This window comes from Cyprinodon variegatus, unplaced genomic scaffold (genome assembly GCF_000732505.1).
Source record: "Cyprinodon variegatus isolate N-32 unplaced genomic scaffold, C_variegatus-1.0 Scaffold14, whole genome shotgun sequence".
NCBI classification, from domain to species: domain Eukaryota; kingdom Metazoa; phylum Chordata; class Actinopteri; order Cyprinodontiformes; family Cyprinodontidae; genus Cyprinodon; species Cyprinodon variegatus.
In genome coordinates this window covers 2,071,303-2,096,200 of record NW_015150467.1, presented here as the reverse complement: position 1 = coordinate 2,096,200, position 24,898 = coordinate 2,071,303, and the positions used below count along the sequence as shown (strand labels likewise).

General features: G+C 39.6%; 1 protein-coding gene across 5 annotated transcripts in view; it reads right to left on the bottom strand.

Moving 5' to 3' along the window:
- Nucleotides 1-24,898, bottom strand: part of kiaa0100 (KIAA0100 ortholog) — a 30,695-nt gene that overhangs the window by 1,085 nt on the left and 4,712 nt on the right. For 2 of the 5 annotated variants that reach the window (XM_015383464.1, XM_015383472.1), the window contains exons 9-40: nucleotides 24,148-24,271; nucleotides 23,886-24,010; nucleotides 23,718-23,785; nucleotides 23,507-23,643; nucleotides 23,203-23,357; nucleotides 22,209-22,402; nucleotides 20,852-21,143; nucleotides 20,000-20,205; nucleotides 16,353-17,382; nucleotides 16,076-16,267; nucleotides 14,838-15,040; nucleotides 14,651-14,769; nucleotides 14,349-14,572; nucleotides 14,078-14,268; nucleotides 12,933-13,032; nucleotides 12,647-12,846; nucleotides 12,269-12,566; nucleotides 12,031-12,188; nucleotides 9,379-9,585; nucleotides 9,101-9,200; nucleotides 8,723-8,905; nucleotides 8,525-8,646; nucleotides 8,272-8,427; nucleotides 7,245-7,366; nucleotides 6,983-7,163; nucleotides 6,767-6,853; nucleotides 3,846-3,854; nucleotides 3,499-3,609; nucleotides 3,280-3,415; nucleotides 2,900-3,024; nucleotides 2,720-2,821; nucleotides 1,800-1,934 (exon numbers count right to left, since the gene is read on the bottom strand). In XM_015383464.1, the coding sequence (XP_015238950.1) occupies nucleotides 1,800-1,934; nucleotides 2,720-2,821; nucleotides 2,900-3,024; nucleotides 3,280-3,415; nucleotides 3,499-3,609; nucleotides 3,846-3,854; nucleotides 6,767-6,853; nucleotides 6,983-7,163; nucleotides 7,245-7,366; nucleotides 8,272-8,427; nucleotides 8,525-8,646; nucleotides 8,723-8,905; nucleotides 9,101-9,200; nucleotides 9,379-9,585; nucleotides 12,031-12,188; nucleotides 12,269-12,566; nucleotides 12,647-12,846; nucleotides 12,933-13,032; nucleotides 14,078-14,268; nucleotides 14,349-14,572; nucleotides 14,651-14,769; nucleotides 14,838-15,040; nucleotides 16,076-16,267; nucleotides 16,353-17,382; nucleotides 20,000-20,205; nucleotides 20,852-21,143; nucleotides 22,209-22,402; nucleotides 23,203-23,357; nucleotides 23,507-23,643; nucleotides 23,718-23,785; nucleotides 23,886-24,010; nucleotides 24,148-24,271 (5,792 nt within the window). The remainder of the gene's footprint in view (nucleotides 1-1,799; nucleotides 1,935-2,719; nucleotides 2,822-2,899; nucleotides 3,025-3,279; nucleotides 3,416-3,498; nucleotides 3,610-3,845; nucleotides 3,855-6,766; nucleotides 6,854-6,982; nucleotides 7,164-7,244; nucleotides 7,367-8,271; nucleotides 8,428-8,524; nucleotides 8,647-8,722; nucleotides 8,906-9,100; nucleotides 9,201-9,378; nucleotides 9,586-12,030; nucleotides 12,189-12,268; nucleotides 12,567-12,646; nucleotides 12,847-12,932; nucleotides 13,033-14,077; nucleotides 14,269-14,348; nucleotides 14,573-14,650; nucleotides 14,770-14,837; nucleotides 15,041-16,075; nucleotides 16,268-16,352; nucleotides 17,383-19,999; nucleotides 20,206-20,851; nucleotides 21,144-22,208; nucleotides 22,403-23,202; nucleotides 23,358-23,506; nucleotides 23,644-23,717; nucleotides 23,786-23,885; nucleotides 24,011-24,147; nucleotides 24,272-24,898) is intronic. The other 3 variants (XM_015383489.1, XM_015383481.1, XM_015383498.1) reach the window with 3 other exon arrangements.

The following is a 24,898-nucleotide window of genomic DNA, read 5'->3' as shown; positions in this document are numbered from 1 at the left end:
TGTGCTTTAATATTATTTAACAGTAATAATCCCCCTCAAATTTTTTTTTTCAATTTAGAACCACAAACTAATTCTGAAAGATAGAAAAAGGCAAACGGCAGCTTATTTGTGCTCTAGCTGCCAGTTAAATGCATTCGTTCAGCCAACTCCAGTCTCAAGTTTTTTTTGTAGCCTCCAACTGTTTTTCTTCCATTCCTAAAGCGTATGTAGCGCTGCCCGTCACCCTATCAATTCTGACAATCTTTCACTCCCACAGCATGACAATGCCAGCACCATATATCATGCAAAACAGGGCATAGTTTAAAAAAAAAATGATGTTTGTCAAAATGTTACTTTGCAGCCAGAAATCTGGGAAGTAGAATACTTTTAGGCATTAATCCTGATCCAACATCCTAAACCTCACTCCACATCTGGGAATCTCAGCAGCTCTTCCAGACTTGGTGGCTCTTCATATTAATGCTCTCCTTTCTCACCCTGCTGGGTTGAACTGTGTCTTCATGGGTCTGTTGTTATATATATATATATATATATATATATATATGTTCTTTAAAGGAAAATTACGTTTTTTAACACTTTTAGCCCTTTTCTGTAGTGTCCAGGATGAAATCGAATGATCGACACCAAAATTTTGACGATTGGTCCTGTCTCTGCTATTTGGCTCATGCAGAATCCCCCCCTGGCTGCTTCAGAATGGCTTTCATAGTGCATGTCCGATAATGTCCTTAAAACAACCTTAAACGTTCTTTTTTTAAAATATGCTACTCACCGGGTCGTCAGCGCTGTTCAATGACATTCAAAAAAAAGTTTTGTAAAGAAAAAACGTTCCTGAAGTGTTTTATTTAGCATTTTGTAAATCCCATTGAGTTCTGTTGGAATAGTCAATATTCCCCTGCCACCGGAAACGGAAATGGGGCCTGTTTACACAGTTGTAGTCTTTTCGCTTCACTCTGTGTACTCCGACGTCGAGGTGCTAACGTCTCTGTTAAACACTTTAAAAAACTGTGAAAATGGAATACGAAAGGTGGATTCTTGAGGAGGACATATTGGACTTTGAGTTTGACGGTACAAACATTGTCGCCAACTAGTGGTCTGGAGTGTGCAACGCTTCAGATTCGAACGGGAAGCGGAAGTTTATAAGCGGTTGTGATGTATCGGAAAAAATAGTTCCGGGATTTACAAAATGCAAAATAAAACAAGACAGGAACGGTTTTTCTTCACGAAACTTTTTTTGGAACGTCATTGAACAGCGCTGACGACCCGGTGAGTAGCATATTTTAAAAAAAGAACGTTTAAGGTTGTTTTAAGGACATTATCGGACATGCACTATGAAAGCCATTCTGAAGCAGCCAGGGGGGGATTCTGCATGAGCCAAATAGCAGAGACAGGACCAATCGTCAAAATTTTGGTGTCGATCATTCGATTTCATCCTGGACACTACAGAAAAGGGGCTAAAAGTGTTAAAAACCGGAATTTTCCTTTAACAAAACCCTGGGGCCTTAACTGAAAATCTGTATTGGTACCTAGATTAAATCTCCTCCATTTACCAACTAGATAAAATCTAAAGATGATGGTAAACACTGGATTTTAGTTATCAGACTAAAGAAAGTTAAATACAAATGCAGACGACACTTTTGATTATTTGAATTTGTGAAAATCAAAAACTGATTGACTTTCTCTAAATGTAAGTTATCCACCCCTTGTCTTGGACTCACACAAAAAATGCTAATTAAAATAAACAACTTTTGTGGTTTTTAAGGGTGTGAATATTTTTGTGTTTACTTAAAAGAAAATCTGCACACCTGAGCCACCAGCGCCTTTCGACTGTCGCGTTTCACAGCCATAGCGAAGTCGAGCCACGTCCACGTGTTGTTGTGGTACTCCAAACAAGGAAGAACGAGGTTCAGGTCTTTCCAGTCCACACTGCTCTTCTCTCCCTGAGGAGAAATTGAACAGAGTAAGAGATTAAAAGAAGAGAAACTGGACTGGGAATAGATAAAGAGGGCAGTCAGAGAGGTAACAAAACCTAGAATAATGTGTTGGAGTGAAGGTAAGCTGTGGATCAAGGAATCTCTTCTTCAGAGACAACAGGACGGCATACAGAGTGATTCTGTCAAGTATCAAGGATACTGTCAAAACCCTGAGAGGTGAATTACTGCTGGGTCTTTAACTGCCAAAAAGTTGACATATTTACACTTAATATTTGCCAATAAATCAAATTCTGGTGGTTGTTTTAAAAGCATCAGACCAAGATGTGACTCCATCTTACACGATCACTTTAGACAAACATGCAGATGTTTGAATAAACAGCACAGGGTGCAATGTGGTGTGTTTGTGAGAAGGGAGAAACTAAAGGCATTAGTTTGCGTCTTCAAATGAACAATTTATAGGAACCACAGCCTAGAAGAAGTAGTAAATGTGTGTTCACGTGGTGGATCCTTAGTGCCGCACTATTACTTACACATAAGAAGGATTAGGGAGAGAACATTTCTGCAACGACAGACGACTGATTTTAAAGCAGTACGAGTACACAGGATGTGACTTTCTGAAAACAATTTGGATTTGATTTGTTGTCTAAACAATAAATTAGCAGAAGAGATGACAAAGACTCAGAAAAATGGATGAATTGTCTTCTTTTTTTATTGGGGCATTAGAAAATTAAAAGCATATGAATAAATGCAGTTTCTATGGGATAACAGTGTGACTGGGTTGGATGGCCCACCTTGTAGCTGACACACAGAGGCACTTGGGGAATCTTAATGTAGATGAAGGAGTTGTTCATGGCGGCTCTCTCCTTCATCTTATCAATATCGTCGACAGGATGCTAAATGGTGAACATATACAGGTCAGGTTAATTACTTTTTCTTTCATCATCTAAGCTTAAATTAAAAAACCTTCTCACCTCTGGAGGCTTTCTGAATGACCTCCTGACCCCTGCGGTGCGGTTCAGTCCCTGGGTGATACTCTTACTGGGGCCCATGGCACCCATGGTGTCCTCTGACAGCTGCCTGGGCTTGACTGGGATAGCTGTGACACAGACCACAACGCCATCAGCACCAAGCCTGCGGCATCAACACCGCAGGCTAACACCCCCACAGTGTCTCAAACGCAAACGAAATCACAGTTCTCAAGGTCAGAAATACAGCACACAAAGTATTAATTCTTGCACATGTCTGGTGGAGAAAACAGAAACTAGTATAGATTGGTGTGCTGGAGGATAGGGATCTAGAGAGACAAGAGCGTAAACAGTCGCCTGGCTGAATTTATTCCACCATAACATACCAGTAGTGACCAATCTAGACTTGTCTTCCTCGTCTGTCACATCTTCCTCTTCAACGTTTCTTCCCGGGAAGAAAAACCCCATCATGCGTTTGAAGAACTGGTACATGAGCTGGATGTTGAGAGGCACCACGTTCACCTGAGTTAAGCAGAGAGGTTAGATTGAGGCGAAACTAAAGTGAAGTCTGGTTTTACAGCAGCTGCATGAAGCAGGGTCCATACCTCAAAGTGCTCCTTCACTGAGATCCCTCCCACAGGGGGGCGCACTTTGCTGAAGATGCGCAAAGCAAACTGACGTCCTGACTGGCAGTTGCTCTGAGGTCGAAGTACAACCTAGAAAAATCAGATTAAGTTAGCGACAGTTAAGCTTTCTTTGGCGTGAAATGTGCACCATGTGACACGTTACCAATGATGTGAACAACAGGATGAGAGAATAAGGTTATGAGAGATAGGAACACATGCAACTATGCATCCTTGCTTCAACATGCTACAAAGTCTGGAGCCATGGAGTGACTGTTTGGACAAACAAGGTGGGTTCAAGCACAGACATCAGTGTCCTGGATACGTACCCTCACACGCTGCACAGAGGAAACCAGGCAGAGATACATTAACACAGGTTAGCAATTTCCTATTTAGATAGTGCATGGATGGGCCAGTGTTGGGTTAAATTTTAGTAGAAAAATCTCCAAAATAAAAAGGTCCTGGTAGAGTCAGATGTTTATATGCGCTCATCACCTGCATCAATGTCTCTTTTATGAGGGTTTTTACACCAACTTCTCATTTTTCCAGGATGTAAATCGCACAACAGTAGAACATTTGCTTTAAAACTTATAATACATTTTTGATTATTGGCTCAAATATATTCACACAGCATCACCATCATTAAATAAAAATTGAACAGCAAATCTTTCCCTGCATGGTTTGTGATCCGATATCTGGCTGCTCTAATGACGACAAAGGAAGAGCTCATTTTAATAATTTCCTTTCCTGGCACTCAGGGGTTTTTAGCCCTGATCCAGTTTCAGCAGCACTGACTTCAGGGCCATCCCTGAAGCCTGCATTAGAGCTCTATCTGTTCCAAAATCATGTTTTATAACTGTCCTCTTAAAAAAACACTTCCGTCCAACTTTGAATCAAGGAGTCCAGAATGTAAAGCTATTATAACCTGGTGGATTCTGGACCAAAGATGTCCAGATTACAGGTGACACGAGTTTCCATCACGAAGACTGAGGGTGGGTAGAGAGAAACTAGCCTCTCCTGCTGCAGTTACATTTAATAATTGAGGTACTTTTCCAGTCAGACCAGAAGAAAGACTTAGCATTTAGGTCACAATGACAGGAGGCATGTTTGGAAGAGACAAGGCTTTAACCTCAAACATGACTGTGCCAGCTAGTAAAGCATGATAGAGGAAGCGTCATGCTGAGGAGCCTGTTTTTATTGCCAGTCTGGTGGTGCATTGAACAAAGGCGGGGAACTCAGATCAAAGAAATTGGTTTGGGAGTGGACAAACAAAACAATCATTCTGCTACCTGATAAACCCTGACCTTAATCCTACTGAAGATTTGTGGACTTTACTACAACTCCAGGCTCTGAGTCAGGAAACAAAACCAATCTAAACCAAACAAACCCTCTAAAAGGAACACTGATCAAATATTAATCAGACCAGACGCATGTTAGTGGCTACAGAAACATGGATTCAGACTCCAATTTGCTAAGACATATCAGTAGATTCTCTGTGGAGTAGAGAAAGACACAGACTGTTAAACATTTCTGCTTTTGATTGAAGAAAATCTTCAATGCTGACAGTCCAAATATGATGTGGAGCTTTTCTAAACCCACTTTAAACTCAAAGCACTTCACAACAGAGTCACATTCAACTTATCCCACAAAGAAAGTTGTTCATTCATACATTAGACCAACATAGATTGGTAGGCTAATTCCTATAATTCTAAATGTGTTGGCAGTAAACTGGAACCCCCAAAGTCTGGATTACAACAGTCACCCTATTGTACCTCTGCATCCTAGAAAAGAAGCATCTCAAATAAAAAAATATTGCATAACCTGAAAATAGGACAAGGTTTTTTTTTTTTGTTAAAAATGATGTGAAAATGTGGGGTTGTCTTATAATTGGGGTCTAACCAATTATACAGGATGACAGTTGTCTGGGGTTGCTACACAGACAACAGGAGAGGGAGCCCGTTTTTTGTAAAGCCAGTGACATCAAACTGGCTGGGGTTATTTTTTTAAACACAATAAAGAAGAAGTGACACGGATGCTACAAATGGAAAGTCACTGCCCAGAACAGCGTGGATTAAAAGTCAGACAAGTTTGCATACATCTGAGGCGGAGTTATGACACCACTTTCAAAATAACGGTGGTCAACGCAGTGGAGGTATCAAACAACTGTCAGGAAGCAAAGAAATACAGCGTTACAGAATGCAATGTCAGAAGATGGCACGTTAAAAAAGACTCGAAAAATGCGAACAGCAAAAGAAAAACTTATGAAAAAAATTGCAGAGCTGTCGGGTGTAGGAGTGACAGCGAGGCAGAGGACATCTGTGAGTGAAAGCCTCATGCAGGGTTTCAGACGTTCCATGAGCAAAGTTCAAATTGCATTCGAGTTGAAGTGTTGCAGATTTCACTGAAATGTGTCATGGCTGTGTTTTTTAAAACTTTTTATTATTTAATTGCACAATGCAAAATTATTCCAAAGAAATTATTTAAACCAAACACATTTGGTTTGTCAGTTGTTGTTTTTTTTTGTCTTTTTGTTTTTTTTCCTAAAAACCGGTTCTGGAAATAGGGGGTCCTCTGATGATAAGGGTCACCTATATTCGGGTCAGTACGGTAATAGTGATATATTAGAGACAGTTGTAAAAAACAGGGGATGGTGGATTTTTCTTTTTTTTTTGGAAGCATACATAGCCTAATTAATATAGTCTATTAACCTAAAGCAATATGCATGTTATGGTTGTTGCATGTCAGGTACGCCGGTCATTGACCTTGACCAAGGAACCTTACAGTAGAATTGCAGTCAGTCCCTGGTCTGGCATTGGCTATCACTGCCCCTACATAGTTAGGAACAAATCCAGAGGACAAATTTCCCAATGAGAACAGCTTCATAGTCATGGTAGGACACTTTGATTTACATTTTTTTGCTCAGGCTACTTGTAAGCCCACAGCCCGCCAAAAGTTGAAAGGGCAATATCATTGCCATTACTGTTAAAATATAGTAGGAATTTTACACATTCAGTAATAAAATGCCACAGGGGATGGTATGGGGGGGATGGTCATTTAAGAAGGGGGATGATTTTTAAGATTTTTTTAAGAACGTGATGCTACCCCACCCTCATCCCCCCTCAACTCAAGTACTGTTTAGAGAGTGATTGATACAGATGATGAGAGGACGTAAACTCATGAAAAGACCTATATCGGATAACCCTATCAGTTTATCATCCAGACTGACATCAATTGTTCAAATCAGATTTACCTTGTAAGCTGCATTGGGAAGCAGGTTGTTCATTGTGAACCACCCGAGCTCCAAAAGATGCTCTGCTGTGTCATCAGACTTGTTCAACTACAAGGAGAACAAGGTAATCATTGATTAATTCTTCGTGCTCACTCTTTTGTCTTACAGACAGAAAAAAAAATTCCGGCTGAGGAAGATGAGTTTTAAAGTTACAGACAGAGGAAGTTTTCTACTCACCTTACTGTACATGAATCTTTGCAGCTCGAGCTCTGCGATGCCCAGCTGTCCGTCCTCCTCCGTCAAACACCAGCGAGCCTGAGCAAAGTAGATCTCCGTCCTTCGCACCACGCCAACGTCTTCTGGGGGCTTTCGCAGCTCCAGCTTGTTTGCTCGCTGCAGCTGGAAATCCTTAAAACACCTGGATACAACACAGGACGTTTATATTTGCTGTGAGCAGATGACTGTGGTTATCAGACATGCTTTGCTGCTGATGTGAGACCTGATGAGGATGTTGAGCTCCTCGCTTTTCATCTGCATGTCGTTCTTCTCCTGGTTCAGCTGATTCTGCAGACGCATGTTGATGTCCATCAGTTCGTCACTGTTGGCTTCATCGGTTTGAGCCTAAAGACAAGACATCTGAGTTTTAACCTTGTGTTTGTTGTAATAAATGAGCTGAAAAAGAGTTGCTCTTTTTTTTTAGCCTCTAAACAATCAGCTCCATTTACAGTCAAATTTACTGGCAAATCTGATAATAAATTAATATTTTATTATAGTAACAGAAATTAGGATTTCAGAAAATTTTAAACTTTTATTTCTATTAGATTTCATCCAGTAGGGTGAATGAATATAGTTTTTCCAAAACTACTGCAACGATCACACTTAATTCGGGTCAAGGAGAAATGGCCTGAAACCAGTTTGCTAGACACCAATAAAGTTGATTAGTATTTCTTTTCCTCTAACTCTTCACAAGATCAGAGCCCTCCTCCATCCAAAATCTTTTTCAGTTGTCCAGAGCCCTTCATCTTCTCTTATGCTACAGGATTTAAGTTTGGTGACTAAGACGACAGTGGAACACAGCCGACTTTCAGCCTGGGGAATCATAACTGTGCAGATGTGGCCAAAAGTTTTAGATCTGTATTTTGCAGCAATGGCAAAGTAAAATCGAATCTAAATTGTGCTACAAGAAACATGTATCCTGCCTTTTCTGTTCACTAGCATGGTTAACTGCACTGGAAACTTTTTCACAATCTCCCCTTTATTCAAAGAGTTTATTTTGCCATGGACTTAGAGCATGGTGGGTCCATCACCATACTTAATTGTGAGTTTTAACTTAACTTAGAACCACTCCTAAAACAAACAGCTGGCATGTAAGTAACATCTAACGGTTGTTATGTTGATCTAAATCTCTGTCCTCTGTCCAGACGATCATATATAAATCCCTGGGACATGGAAAATGACTAACCTTTAGCAGATCATTTTCATAAACAATAAGCTGTTGAGCTCTGGAGGTTTGATAAAAAGCTCACCCTGATGTTGGAGTAAATCTGTTTCTCGAGGCGTCTGATCTGGGCGAGGTGCTGCCTCACTGCCTCCTGCAGATGCAGGATGCTGCTGCGCTGCTCCTCTGGGTTGCTGGAAATTTCCAGCTGGAAACGAACCCGCTGCTTTTTCTCACTGTGCTCCTAAACCAGTGTTGGAAAAAACAAGATCTAAGGATGGGCAAATGAAAAGATCACATCATTTTCTAGAGAGAGTTAGTCAGTTGGATCTCCTGCCTACCTTGCGCCTGGGTTCCACATGTAACAGCAGGTTGTTGACGATGTCCAGAATCATAGCGTACTGAACCGGGTTGGTGGAAATCTCCAGGTCATGATGAATGAGAGTGAACGTTTCCACAGCACCTAAAAGCAACAGTATCACAGATTAATCCTTCTAAAAACAGGATACCCTCACTGCTCCATCTCTGATCACACATACCAGCCTGCTTTTTAAGCAGGTCCTCTTTCTCATGATTGTTCCTCATCTCTGGAGGTTTGATCTGTGTGGCCAGCTCGGGGTTGATGTCATGACTGTAACTAATGTAGTGCATCCTGCAGCTGCAGCGGGAGATGATGCGCTGAACCTGCTGAGACTCGTTCACCTGTGCGGGCTGGTTCCAGTCTGCAAAATACAAAACCTTAACTGATCAAATCTGATCCCAAAATACACTGACTGGGATGCACTGCTCTTCTTTCACAGTGCAAAATACCTGAAATAGTTCAAGGTTAAAGACTTCATCAGAACTACTAGTATATTTGGGTTTTAAATGCTCGGACCCTGAGAAAGTGCACACCCCCTGAGTGAATATATCCTCACCTGTAGTTGTGCTAACCATTCCTCCTACTGCCTGGCCGCTCTCCATCAGCTCCTGCACTGAGTCCAGGTTACGCTGCCTGTGTTCCTCAATGTTTTTTACCTACAGACAGCAAAATGCAAAGGAAATAATCAAAGTTAAAAAAAAGAGCATAGTTCAAATGGGATGCTAAAAGTACATTTAAGCACAATATTCCCTACAATCACAAGCAGTAATGATCAACTCTTCAATATATAAACCAAATCTAAAATGTTGTGATACTCTTTCGAGCGAAGCCTACCTCCAGCCACAGCTGTCTGTCCTCCTGCTCAGAGGGATTGAGCTCCATGGTGGCAAAGTACTGCATCCCGTCCAGCAGACACGTCCAGGTGGTCTTCTGCTTCAGCGTGTCATTGTACCAGGCCGGGTGGTGCTCACACTGAAGCAACTGTGCCTTGGCTGCAGACACCAGAACACAGCCTGCTGTTTCCGTGCCACGCAGCATCATCTAGGTGGGGGAAGGAAATAAAAAAAACACCCAGAAAAGGTTAACAAATCTAAAAGTCTGACAAGGTTTCACTAGATGTTACGTAGTTTCACTGTGGTACTTTGTTTAAATCACTGAAGCTTTTTTTCATAAGTCAGCAGTTACGTTCATCACTTTACAGCATGCTATTAATAAGTATAATTGCTGCTCATTGTGATCCTTAAACCTTTGGTCATATAATTGGTTCTGATAATATATTCAGCTCAACTCCTGTAATCAACACCAGTCTTCTTTTAAGTCAAATGATTACCAGTAAAGTCTTTACAATGGTTTTAATTATGTTAAACTGTTTTTCCTTTGTCAAAATAAGGCCCAGTGGTATTTCATTTGACTGATGAATGTCTGAGTAATCCTGATGAAATATGCTCTGAGCAGCAGCCTCTCCCGGTCCTGGAAAAACAAGGGACACGGAGAGATCTATACAGAGCTAGCATAACCCATTCCCTCCAGAAAGCACCTACCTTTACCGCTCTGCCCAGGCAGAGATGTGAGGCAGAGCTCCATCATTTCTGCTAGAAGTTAAAATTTGCAGAGTAACAACAACTGTTCTCCGGCTATAAGAGCTTTGTGTTTAGTCTTCCTAAAAAGAAAAGCCTAATTGGCAGAAGTGCAGTAGTACACTCACTGTTAGCCCCAATTCTGCCATGACATAAAATATTATGTCAATATAATCATCAAGACTGACGTAAATATTTTAAGTTCACTCGACACAAACAAGCCTCTCTTTGAATTTGACATATATTTGACATAAAATTGAAAAGATTTTTTTCATTGAATATACTAAAAACACATGATTATAACTAAAGTTTGAGTGTTATGCTGAACATAATATTTACAGTCTTAACATAAAATTGACAGTTTTATGTGGGTTCCCCCCCCCAACTTACTTTTTAGTCAACATAATGTATTAAACAAATGTCAACACAAAGTTAACTTTAATAATGTGTTGTTTGCGTAACCTAAATCTTTTCAGTAGAAACAAACCCCATTTGTGCAGTGACATTATCAATATGATTTAAAATAATTCAAAATGGCAAATTTTTTTATGTTCAATGGAAACCATAGTATTTTTCTACCACATATAACTTATTATAGTTGTTCCAATTTATATAAACTAGTGTAAAAATATCACCTCAAGCCTTTAATTTTCATTTTACAAGAACATTCTTGTTCAAAACATGAAAGGCAGGGGCAAATGACCAGAATGGCAACTTGGTGAGGATTTTTACCCAGAATACATTTAGCGAGAAAATATCAGCAATTCAATTAAATGTGAACATAAAACTAGATTTTTTTTTTTAAATATTTTATATCTGCTACATGAGTACAGTCAGTCGGTCTTGAAAGGATTTTAGAAACCCTAACTCAGACTTGACTGTGACAAATTTCCTAACCTGTGTTTGAAAATCTCAGTATATAAATGTTGTCTGAGTTGATAAAATGTTCATCTTCTGACAGTCAGAAGGTATCTGCTCCGTTATGACAGTAAAGATGTTTTAAGTGCTGAAAGTATTCGTCCCAGTACCATTTGGGATCTTGAAGGTTCAGGTCGGGGGGCGAGCCGTCTTCTCAGTGGGTAAATGTGTGGAGCTGAGCTTAAAAAGTCAGATAAAGTTTGTGTAATGTCTACTTAATTTCTACTTAAATTACATAGAACTCAAAGTTTTAAAAACATATAACTATTCTATCATTTGACTGAAAAAAGCCAACAAATCTCAGTCAGATTATAATACACATTCAGTTTATATTGATTGGAACCAAAACTTTCATGTCGATAAACTGAAAGGTTTTGTGAGAAAGCTGTTTCCAAAAAATCTTTGAGTTGGTTTAAACAATAAAAAATATTGTGTTCATTCCACCCAAAGATATATATATATATATATATATATATATATATATATATATATATATATATATATATTTATTTTATTACACAGAATTTTATTGTATTAAATAAGCATAGAAATGATAAATATTTTGCAATATTATAAAAAAAAAAAGAATTATTATTACGTTGAATTGACATGGATTCCTTGTCAGTTAAGGTTCATGTGCCAAGATAATTTTACGTTTGGTTTACGTTTCACGTTTTTACTTACAACTGTTGTGTTATTTTACTGCACCAATATATTGTACAGCAGCATTGTTTTAAAGTGCCTTTCTTTCAGGTTGGAAGAAAACGACTAATATAAATAAATAGATAGATACTAAGGCAGTTTTCTTCATATATGTGTAAAGCTCACTTTGAAAGGCCTATATATTTAAGATACAACACATTAGAACATGAATCTTACAAAACCCAAACAACAACAAGAGGAATAAAGGGAACCATTTTTGTTCCATTTTTAAACTCAAATATCTAATAAGAATCTTGAAGGCTGAAAGAAGTATCATTAATGGGATTACCTGACAGTTGACCAGCTCAATAAACCAGTTGCGGTTAAACACACCATCGGTCTGACAGGCTGCAATGCCGCACAGCTGGTCACTGACTCCAGAGTCTTCCTCAGAAAACACCACAAACTTGTCCGTTTCTTCAATCAGCTTCTGCAACATTGAAGCTCCTACAGAATGTAAAGAAACAGAAACTGGTGAGTCATTTCTGGTTTCTGGCAGAGCCCGTACCGGCAGCAGAAATACTGGCCTTCATGTGGACTTTTTTCCACACGATTCACAGCAGGAACAACCGGAGTCACAAGAGCTGTGGTTGGAGAGTAGTAGGAGGGAGAACGTTTGAGTTTCTTCGTCTGCAGGTGTGTGTCGATCTTCAGACCCTTTAGAGCTTCGGTTGAAAGATTTCTCTTCAACACAGAAGCCTTTTTATAACCATCATAGAGCCCAAAGGCTATGTTTCTGTTTATGGTTGTCCAGGAAGCACGGAGATCCACCAGGCGCAGTTTGTGAGTGTAAGAAGCATTAGTTTCATCTGTTGGATTTACTTCCTGCCAGAAATAAAGAAAATAAATTTGGTAAAGTCTTACTCCAGCTACCAAAACAAATACGCCTGAAGTCCAGCTTTTACCTCCTCCATGCGGTTGCTCTGTCGCTGGTAGCTAAGTGATGACAGACTGAGCAGATGAGTCTTCTTCACTTGAGCGTTAATCTGATGGTCAGCCGTCTCGTCCCAGGTGGAGGCCATCAGGTGGACCGTCACCTGAGAGAGCTCACTCACCATCTGAGTCACATTCCACTCAGAGATCAGCCTCCTCATCACAGTGCCCGCTGAGAAACGACACAGAGCAACCAGCTTTTAAAAAAGTCTATTTCTGTACAGCGTCTATGCTAACAGTCGTTAAATGCTGCGTCACCCTGTGGAATGAGTCTCTGCGTCCCTCGAGTAAACACGTGGCCTTTATTGCACTCCACCTGGACTCCTCTCTGCTGCGCAAAGGAAGCCCAATAATGCACCTGAGGGAAAGACAAGATGTAAATGAATGGTAGATAAAACCAAGAACCATGGTTAAACAATGTTGACTGCACTGCATCCGAGTCAGGGACGGAAAAAACAACTACTGATGAAACTATAACTTAAAGAACAAAATAACACATTGACTCGGCACAGTGGTGAAGAAAATCACCATCTGGCAAAATTCTATTTACTCCTTTTTTGCTCCATGCCAGAACCCGACCACAGTCCAACTACTACTATTGTAGCAGCAGGGAGAACGACCACAACATTCCTATTTTCAAGACAATTCACTAAAGATGCCTATACTCATTTAAAAACCTACAAAAGTACTCCTCAAATAATGTTCAATAAAGTTAAAGTTTAAAGTTTTAGTTTAAATCATATAAAGACTTCTTTTTTCATTCATTATTGGTTTCTATGCATGACTACACATGCTTCTTGGAGTTTCTCTGGGCTTCACAGAGGAGCACATTCAGCGTAAATTCTGGCTAAGGCTAGATAGGTGCGACAGCTAACACTTGATCTGCTAGTCAGCAAAAGTGAGATGCAGGTTTAGCTAGAACGTTTAGTTTAGACAGGCCTCAAGAAATAAATGATTAAACCAGGTCTGTTTTACAGGACGCATCTGAAGGCTATAGATTTTTTCTGAAAGGCAGTTAACCCCACCTTAGAGCAGAGAAGGCTTAAAGCAAAATCCACATTATGTAATATATTTATTTTCCCGTTTTTCATGAAATGATCTGCTTAAACCATGTATGGCATAAAGGATATTTTAAGGCACTGATATTTCATGACTAAAAAACAAAAAACAAAACATGATTTCTAATTGGTTGAAATGTCTAAAATGGAAAACTGTTAGAAAACAATTTGCATTAAAGTGCAACTAATAAACTGCGTCTATTAAATCAAATGATAATTTGAGTAAAATAAAAGGAGATTTTAACACTAAACAAATAAATTTGTTTTAATGGCTTGCCATAATCGAGCAGCACTAAAACACAGCTGTTAAGCGCCCTTGTTTTTGGCAAATTATTAAAAGCTTACTTGTAGTTGTGGGAAGGCAGCTGTGTAGGACATCTGTTTGTAGTGCTGACCGAGCTTCTTGCGGACCGGCCTGAGGCTGTGGAAGAGCTTGCCTCTGCAGATGGGTCTAGAGACGCTGGTCCAGGTGGCCCAGAAGTTCTGCATCCAGCGCAGAGTGCTGCTGTACAGCAAGATTCGAGGCTCAGGGGGTTCTAAAAGACAAGAAATGCAAAAAATGGTGAATTAAACACACTGCTTTTCCTGCCTAAGGCCCGATGTGTTTAACACACACCTGTAGAGCAGTTCTGGTCGAGATCCATGGTGATGGAGAGGTTGAGGTTTTCAGAGCGAAAAGCTCTGTAGGAGTCATGAGGTTGTCCTGAGGTCACGTCTGCAATGCTCTCTGCACAGCAAACCATGACTGCATGGTGGTCATGGGGGTTGCCATGGCAAAGCCACTGAAGGTCAAGGGTCATACACAGGTTGGGCAAATGCAGGAAACAGATATCATCGTACCTAGCATGAAAAACAGGGATTTTCTTTATCAGCATTGTATTTGCTGGGTTCAATTTTATTTGGACTCTAAGTACTTACTTTGATGCTGTCCTGACGTTTACGTCTAAATTCCCTTTAAACACAAACTGACCAGGATTCCAGTCAAAGTTCAGTTTGGTCCATTCCCAATGCAAGTTTTCAGTGGTGTTATATGGATCCTGGAGGAATGCAGACTCTGATTAAATGTCTTTTAAAACATAACTCAACACAATAAAACAAGTCTGACCTCTGTAGCCAGCTGATGCAGGTTGGCGTGTTCGATGTTCATCTGCCAACGTCCGTGCAGAAGCAGGCGACTTTTGTCCCACCAAGCCAGAGGGGGAGACGGATCGGCTGTGGGTTTGGTCAGCAGGTCCACTGACTGGCCGATCAGCGTCCAGGCAGGGTCCCAACAAGGCCCCCACACAATGGTATAAAGAGAGATGTTGGCTGCAGACAGAGCAAGTTGATGAGAATAGGACTTATTTATGCTTAAATATTGATTATCATTTAGAGACAAATATTTAAAACAGGATTTAAAACAACAATAGGTCTGTGCAAATAGAGCAGTGTAAATGGCATGGGCATGTTATAGAGTCTGACACATAGTTAGGTGTTCATGAGTCTTATGGCAGAGGGGAAGAACCTCCCGCCATAAAAACAGCTTCTTCCCCTCTGACATATAGTTAGGTGTTCATGAGTCTTATGGCAGACTCTATAACCTGCCCATGTCATTTTCACTGCTCTATTTGCACACTGCTCTATTTGCACTCCTTGTAAGATGCTATTTTACTTTTTATATTTTATATCCATATTTTTATCTTAAGTGTATATATTAGTCTATTTTATTGCATGCCTTATACCCACAGTGTTTTAGATATTTTTATAATTTTATTTACCTATTCCATATTATATGTTTCATGTTGCACGATTGTACCACAAAAAATTTCTAGTGTGTGAACTCCTTCACTAACAATGGCAATAAACCTGATTCTGTTGCTGTCCCATGCCTGGACTAATATCACATGTCCATCTCCTCCTGAACAACATTAAAATAAACATTGGATGTTGATATCGGTCAACTTTAAGTCATTGGGTCAATACTATCATCCTCCCGTAGACAAAATTCATGGGTGTTTCCTTGCTGCTCTAATCTACACCTCAAACCCAAATTCATTAAATATTCATATATCTCTGATATGTTTTAGTGGCATTTACAGTAAGAGCTAATTTGCTTTAAATACTATGAATCAAATCATTATAACATTTTAGAATAAAAATCTAGTATAAAAAACACAATGGCTTTTTTTTAAAGTGAGTCGTTAAGTGAGAATTTAATATTAGTGTCTGCCTACAACTGACTCAAAACACTATTGTCAAAGTTTGGGTGAGGATTAAGATTTTTCTAAAGGAAAACAGATTATACTTTAGATTTTATCTGAATTCCAAAGGGCTGACAGATTTTGAAAAACCTGTAGAACTTACATTTGAAATCATAGTAGAACTTGAGTGGAGGCATGTTTCTGTGGACTGTCACATCTCCCCACGGATCTCCGAGTGGGATAGTCTGCTTGCGACGAGCCCTCGCCTGTCCATCCTGCTCTGTTCCGATCAGACGCCCTGACAGCTCCCAGTCCCGGATCTCAAACAGGTAACGAGGGTAGTCTCGAATTCGCACTAACAACATAAGCAGAAAAGGTAAAAAGATAAGAAAGAACGCACAGGTGCTTCACTTTTTTTTAAATAAAGAAAATGGTCTTACCCAAGTACGCTTCCAGCTTAAACTTGACGGCACGACACCACTGAACCGCCAAAGGGAGTCCGTCTCTGGGGAAGGGACTGATCCTGTCGATGTCTCTCAGCTGCTCTCTCACCTTCTCTGGACCATGGAAAGACTGATCAGCAAGAGCAACGAGCTCCAGGTCCGTCACCGTCCAGGTAAGCAGAGACTTCCTCATGGGTGTGTTTGCATAGAGTCGCCGTGAACGCTGGATGTAAATTTCTATGTGTTTCTTCTCCAGAGAGCTGTAAAGCTCCTCTATTTTTCTGGCGGGTAGAAGTTCTCCATGCTGCTTTCTCAGTTCTGCCACTTTCTTATCCAGGAGCTGCAGACGCTTGGCGCTTTCTTTACTCTCATCCTTCATCAGCTCATAGTTGTCTCTCAGCTTGATTTCAAAGACATCATCCAGGAAGACGAACGAGAACTGGCTGATTTTGAACACCAGATCGGGTGGCAGCCGCTGCTCGGAGGACGCTTGACTTAGTGGGAGATGGAGCGTCTTTAACCACTTCTGCACGCTGATGGCCATGTCAAAAGTGTTTGAGAAGTTGTACTGGTAGGGGAACTCAACGGATAAAGACGGGCAGGTGAGGACCCAGACTCGGTTGTGGGCGGTGCTTAGAAAAGGAAACGTGTCTCTGTGGAGCTGCATCTCAGTGAGGTCATCATGAGTCTCTACCTCCAAGTTGTTAAAGGAGACGATGTTGTTGCCATCAAAGTTGAAGATCAGCAGGGGGGAGCGGATGTGTATGGCACCAGCATGCTTCGTTAGTGAGAAAGCGTCGGTGTGCAGCAGGATATAGTTCTTCTCACTAACGTGGGCTGTTAAACGAGTCAAACCCATTTCAATGCGTAAAGAAAAGCCTCTGCTCTGACCCGGCACAGCTTCTCCACCATCTTCTTTTTCTCCACGGAGCATACACCAACAAGCCTGAGCTTCAGTCATGTGCTGAAATAAGACCATGTGGTCTGGAGGAGTCCAGTGTATGGTGAGCTCCTCTTCACACTGAACCTGTAAAAACATGAACATGTCAACACTAAAAGAAACACAGGTGTATTTTGATGATTAGATCTGAACCAATTCTCCCTAATTGTGCACAAACTCTGCTTTGCTCTGCCAGAGAAATGTGCGTATTACCATTCTGGAAACCAAAACCATGATGTTAATGGCAATTAGCTCTCTAATAAAACTAAGAAGTGGAAAACAGTCCCTGTAAGTCCTTAAAATGTATTTTCATTGCGAAAGCAGCCAGTGCAATAGGTATAAAGCAAAAAAAAAAAAAAAACAGAATAAACTAGTAATGCTTGGCTCAAATATTTGAATTTATGGAACATATTAGGGTTTTGACAACAACTTAGCAACATGAAGTATGTGACCAATCAGAAGGGTTTTTTTTAGATTAGATGCCCACCCTCCGTAACAGATGCCCAAGGATTGGAAACAGCTGACTGTTTAGTGAGAGTCACAATCAGCTAGAGAAAGAAGTGAAGGAAGACGTTAGCGACACTGACAGAACCTCTTTACTTAGAGAATTTACTGTTGAGACGTCGCTCTATAAACAGAGGAACTCTTCGAGACACACCGAGCATATGCACAAACCAGGAGAGGTAACAAAACTAATGTACATTATTAACTTAAAAACAACTACAAAGTCCTGGATGAAGATTTCCAAAAGGCTAGCGAAAGCAAAAGTGGTTCTTTAGAGACAAAGAGTGAAACCGAGGCCCAATCTTTAGAATTTCAACAAATATTTCAGAACACAAAAAAATGTTTTTTTGTGTCACAGAAATTATAGTACAACGGGTTTATTAATCTAACAAAACTAATTATTGTTATTAAAATAATAATAATTATTATAATATATTAAAGTTATTAAATGCAGTAACATATAGATAAACATTCTTTAAACTTAATTGGTTTACATTATGCAATAGATATATGACTAAACATTTTCAGATGTAAAAGTGCAAACTTGTTTGTTTCTTTTTTAGGGATGTTTAATACACTTACCATAAATAAAAGTACAACAAAAAATTGTATTGCCAAATTAAATATTTTATCTTTCCTCATAACTATGGTTATCACAAAGCTCACAGCTCTTCAAAATGCATTTCCTGGGCATACTAATAGATTTCTTAAATTTAAGGTCAAACAAAGTGGACTTTTTTAAAAGTCTGCTCAGAAACATTTATATATGATTGACTGAGCCAACAGAGTCTGTGTTTGTTTCTAAAAAACAAACCCAGGAGGAGATGGAAACATATAGTATTAACATTTAAAGCAATGATGCTGGAACAATGAATCATCAGAGCCATGTGGAAATATTTAATCTTACATGGATATGACCTAAAAAAAACAGGGAAATTAATGTTTTGCATTTAAAGAAATGAGCCTCATTATTCCTCTTTATCAGCTGGTTTAGGGAGTTTTGCATGTAGAGCAGTGATAGTGGTAATACCTTCTAGAGTCAGAATGAATGTTTGGTACAAGTCAGAGGAGGGGAATGTCAGGTCCGCCCAATACAAGAAGCTGAAAGAAGTGAAGACTTTTAGTTTAATCTAAATTTAAAATCTTGCTTGTGAGGCTAATAGATAAGTTTATCATATAGCACATTGATAGATGCGCTAAACTCATTCATCTGGGTTTAATGACATTTTACAGTACATTGTCACATCTGCCTGAAGGGTGAAGTAAATTTGCCACTTTTACTTTCCTTGTGTATCCATTTTGGTAAAACTAGACTTGGTCCTACCTAATTCTGGAGGTGGACAGAATTTACACTTTTCCCAGGGATTTTTTTTCCTTTGAACTCTTCATGCTTTTAAAATAAATTTAATAATGTTCAAAACTGAGTTTGGTGATCAGGCAGCAGGTGTGTTCTCAGTGAAAGCAAGGCTGCAGGTAAATATTCACTGCTTTTAAGCAATTAGTCAAAAACAGCAATAATCAAAAATCAAAATGGCATGGTGTAAATATTTTCAGAACAACACTTCAGTCATCATTAGCATTAACAGTAGTGTATTTAGTCTGAGAAGGTGGAAACCAGCGGAGCTCTGATCACTGATGCTTTTAATTCAGATGCAGAGCAATATGCATCTGCAGATCAAAGGAATGCAAGCTTTATATCATTATTATTATTATTATTATCTCTTTTTATTTGTACAAAGTGTGTCAAAAAAGACAAAGTACAAGGTGTAAAGATCAGAGCCAAAGAATGAAAAGAAAAAGGGGGTTGAGACCAGGACCACTCAAGACTTTAAGGTTCTCTCAGTGTGTTTCAGTGTAGCTGGCCTTTACCCTTAAAAAGGCACAGTTGTGCTGAAAATCCAGCCGCCATGCAAATTTGTTGTGAGGCCCTTTGACATCACAGATGTCAGCACAGACACTATTTAGGCTCCAACGTTTAGAATTGCATTGGAATTATGCTCATATTCTGACTTTTAATGAGCACAACAGTCACAGAAACGCCCCTCAGAGCTTTTTCTCCTTTAAACTTAACTTCTAAGCAGTTTATTTGATATCACAAAATGCTTTTCTATAAGGGTAACCAAACAAGATACAATACCGATAAAGCTAAAGTCTGACTAAAAGCTGCAGCAGAATCACATCCTTGGTAAACTGTGATTACCTGTAGGCTGTATGTGGTGACATGGTACCAGACGGTTAGTGCAGTCACTCTGAGTACAGGGTTGATGGTTTGGGAGGTGGGGCAGCAAGTTTCCATGTTCTCAGTGAGAGTTTTGACCAGAGACAAGCTCATCCCCTGCAGAGACACTCTGGAGCTTTCTGCAGAGCTCAGGATGCTGACAGTGTCCAGGCGCAGAGACACAGCACCTAAAGCAGAACACAGGAGCATCAAACGGGAGAGCTGATCATAACAGGATGATCATAGAAGGGTTGAAATTGGAGTCACATTATTAAAACTAAGAGATCAAATTTTTAAAATAAGAGTTTGTTTTGTTTAACCCCTTAAGCCCAGAGGGTCTTAGGAGCAAATTCCACCTGAAATTACATATGTGAATTAAAGCAAGTACAGCTCCCAAACTATAAATTGAAAATACAATTGTTTGTATTTGTGCGACAGAAAGGCATGTAGGAATAGTTTTCAGGTGGAACCACTAATTTAATTGTCACCATGTCTGATTAATGGGTAATTAAAAAAAAGGAAAAAAATGAAAAATATTTAGCCTCGACAAATTCTTTTACAAAATAAACGCTGCAAAACACCATAAAACCCCTTTTCAAAGTCTGGATGAACCCTTGCACTTTATAGATCCACTATAAGTCAGACAAATTTGGACTGAATAATTTGAAGCGTGTTTGTTCCACAAAGGTTTTAGTGGACAGTATGCTAGGCGGAAATGTCATTTTGGCACAAGGCCAAAAGTGCAGCTTGTGTCAGTGAACATTACTGTTGTTTCCAAGCTAAGTAATGATAGTATATGACACGGAAAAATTTTGAATCCAAAGATGCTGTTACCTGCCACATTAGAGACGGTGAAAATGTTCACATCCTCCAGACAACAGTCCAGTTTAAAAAGCAGGTTCAACTGTGAGGAGGAGTGGCTTGACTTGATGGATTTGTCATCAGAGGGAGACGCATCGGGCAGGAGAGGTTCAGAGCTAGCTGAGACACGTAGGAGGGACAGAAGGCGGGAGAGGCAAAGAGCACAGGTCTCTGACAGCTCCACCTGGAGTCCCCTCAGACCCGACTCCACATTCAGGCTCGGAGGCTGGCTGCTCGATTCGGACTGGGCTCTGTTCAGGCTCCCCTGAAGGAAAATGAAAAATACAAAAGACTAAAAACCACAAAATTCTCAAACAAAAGCTCTAAACAAACATTTTTACCAACTTTTTTTGGTACAGTTTTAGAAAATTTAACATAATCAATTTAACTCGACATATTGTAATAATAAAACAATTTCTGTGTTTTAAAATATAATAAAATTTCTACATAACCAATTTTATAAGTCAGATTTTTGAATAACAGCATTAATATCTGTCATGTTATTTAGTAACACTATTACATTTAATGATGGCGATTACAAAATGTGTAACAATACGTAGCTAGGGCTGCTAATCAATTTGTGTTGACTACTTTTTCAAATAACCAGTTAATACTCTGATGCTAAAAGGTGCTTCACGGGGGGTGGGGGGGGGATTCTACAGGTTTGCTATAATTATCCCTGAGTGGGTACTTTTAAAAATAAGCACTTTTTAAAGACTGTATACTTTTCTTAATGGTTATTTGATTACTAAATTAGATGACATATGTTTCAGAAATCAATTAATCCTTTGATTATATCACAGTGATAGCCCATGGATTGACAAAAACAACTGTCCAGGTTTTCCTGCTTTAATTATAAGGAGGTTAATACCGTTTAAAATCTTTCACACCTTGTTCAGTAAAATGCCAATGTTGAGAAACGATAACATGCTAATTAGGATCTTGATCTTGCTAAATGCAATACATTATTATTACTACATTATAATTTTTTTTTTAAATGGCCTTTTAAGCTGAAAATGTTAGAAAATGTGTTCATGGATTTTGAAAGCCTGAGATTAATGCTCCACATATTAAATAAACAGTGTTTCTTAAAAAACAGGAGCCTTTAAATGTAGCAAAACTGTTGCTGATGCTTTCAGGTAAAGTCACAAAAATGAAAATAATATATTGTGTGAGCAATACTGGAATCAGCAATTTCATAGGAGCCTGGTTATCTTTTCTTTTTAACTAAAGGTGACAACACATACATACTGTAGGAACACAGAAAAACAAACCGGTACAAAGATCAAGCCTTGATGAAAAGGGCTTGCTCATGACATTCCTCACCTACCTGAAGACTTAAGTTGTCTAGAATTAACGCTTCGCCCCACACATGTTTACCAGGAGGGTGCGGCGCCTGCTGGATGTGAGAGCCTTGACCTACTCTCCACCAGAAGTTATCCAGGGACAACGAGGCCCGCTGGTGCAGGTTCTGGGACTCCAAGCTCTCTTTGTCAACCTTGAGGTCTAGAAGATGTTGCAGCTCTGTTAATACAAAACCACCAATGTGTAGGAGTTAGCAGGGTTAAAGGCAATGTTTAAGACTAACCTTAAGGAAGAAGTTTCACTTTCTTTGCATTACAACTTTCTTACATTCACCTCTCATTAGAAACACAAATTTTATGTGACAGGCCAACACAAATTAAGCATAATTGAGAGATGTAATAATCATATGTTGTCTTCAAAGACTTAAAATTCAGATCAGAATAAAAAGATTCAGTGTCTCACTCTTTTATTGAGTTATTCTTTAATAAAATTCAGTGGAACCAGGAGCCACTGCAAGTAATCTAATTATTAAGAACAGCCCATCTGGGTATAACTAGATGAGGGTATAAATGTGAGTATATGTGTTCTGTGAAAGCCTCTGAACCTACTTTTTTCCCCACAGGTATTTTTCGTTTTTCATCAGGTTAAATTTTTTTGAACAAAGGTTTTGGCCCCAATTTGGCTTCATAACATCTTCACAATGAGCATAGCAGCATCATTTAAGATGTGCAGCTCTTTGCTGGTGAGGGAAAAAGGGGTGAATATTTTTCAGCTCACAATTATGTGCATCTTTGTGTTGCTCTAACTCATAAATTCCCTGTCAAATATAGAAGTTTGTAGTTGAGAAACAAGAAAAAGTTGAAGGGGTGTCAAAACAAGTCACCTTAAAAGAAAGATTGTTACAAAGGGTTGTCTGAGTAACATATAAAAACTGAGTGCTAACAGAAACAATATAATCCCTAAGCAGTGAAAACGTTAGTCGTATGATGATCACACGCTGCGCTGTGTGAGAAACATGCCTGATTTGGCAGAGATGAAGCCGAGAGCAAAAGGCGTGGTGTCTCCCAGCTGCACAGATACGTTGACGTTGGACACGGAGGAGGAGATCATCACGGGAGCATCCAAGTGAGGAAGACGTCTGAGGAAGAGGAGGGTGGGAAAAAAATCTAATGGACTATGCGACACAGAAGGTAATGGCACAGGGTGAATAATGCAAAAACATGGATGAGGAAGGAGGTAGAACAAGGAGTTAAAAATATTTTGATAGGAGTGGGGGAATTTCATCCATCAAAACAGGGAAACTAAATTAGTTTGGAAACTTGCCTCTTTCTGTGGGCTTCCTTCCTGTGGAGTAGCTGTTGCCACGGAAACAGATTCAACCAATGGGAGAACTCTTGGTGACGATAGTGAATGATGCAGGTGTTGACTATGAAGGATCCTGAGATGTCCATAGAGGTAATCTGATTGGACGATAACCATTAAAGCCAGACACTTCTCTGCAACACGTCTATGAAGATGTCTGACGCTTCCTCACCTGCAGGACCGTCTTCAGGGTGTTCACACACAGGATCCTCTGCCTGCTCTGAGAAAGGAGGAGTCCATCTGCCAATAATGATGAAAAACAAGAATGCGCTTTGTTTTGTTTTTTGTTTTTTAGTATCTACCTCCATGCAGTGTGTCTTAAGGCCAGCTGTCTGCTTACCCTCCAGGATGAGGTCCAGGCTGCTCTGAGGAAAGCTCAGCTCAGGAGTGAAGCTCTTCAAGGGTTGCTGCTCGTCATCGCGTCCATAACACATTTTCAAAGACTTTAGTGTCCAGTTCAAGTGTCTGAACAGACAGTTAACAATGAGCCAAAAAGACAAAAACTTGTGTTATACATTAGATAAATCAAAGAGTTATCAGAATCTCTGGAGCAATGACTAAAGGAAGGAAACTGACAAAGCTGCTGTACAGAGTTGACTCACCGCTTCTGGCTGTGCATGGACAGAGTTACATTTGTGTTGTCAAACTCCACATTGACTTTGTGAGGAAGGAGCTGATGAAATTGTTCAACAGTCTCAGTCTGAAGGAACTCAATGCTCTCACACTCTGAAGGGAAGCAGGAGTTGGAATATTAAAGTAAAATTTAACACAAGGTGCATCTAAAAGGAAAATCTGATAAGCAAATGTAAAAGAAGAAATCATCCAGTATCACATTTATGATTTATGTTGTACCGTATCCTCATTTAGGGCCTGGTCTTCAGAAGGTTTGTTTCTTAAAACAGGTGCTAACATGTTTGTATGCAGAGAGCTGATCTTTAAAGAAGGTGCAAAGTCATTTGCGTCTGCAATTCAGCAGACAGTGTGTGCAATCTTTGTTTTAGTGCGTTTGCCCTCATAAATAAATGCTGATCATATTCTAATGACTAAACCGCACTAATTCATGGGTGGAGGATATGAAAATGTAAACCTTCACCACAAGCAAAGCAATTTTCCAAACCTGAAATTCATCTGTACAGCTTTTGGGTCTTTTAGTACTACTAAAAGTCAGGGGAAAACTAACATGCAGAAATATCAGTTGCCATTGCTGCCATAAATGATGGAATTGATAAAAGCCAGAGGACGAACAGAGATTGTTAACAAATGTGGACCTTAAAAATAACAACAGTAGAATAATAATAAAGGTCTATACAGTGTGGCATAAATTAATGCAACAGACAAGATAATCAATATATA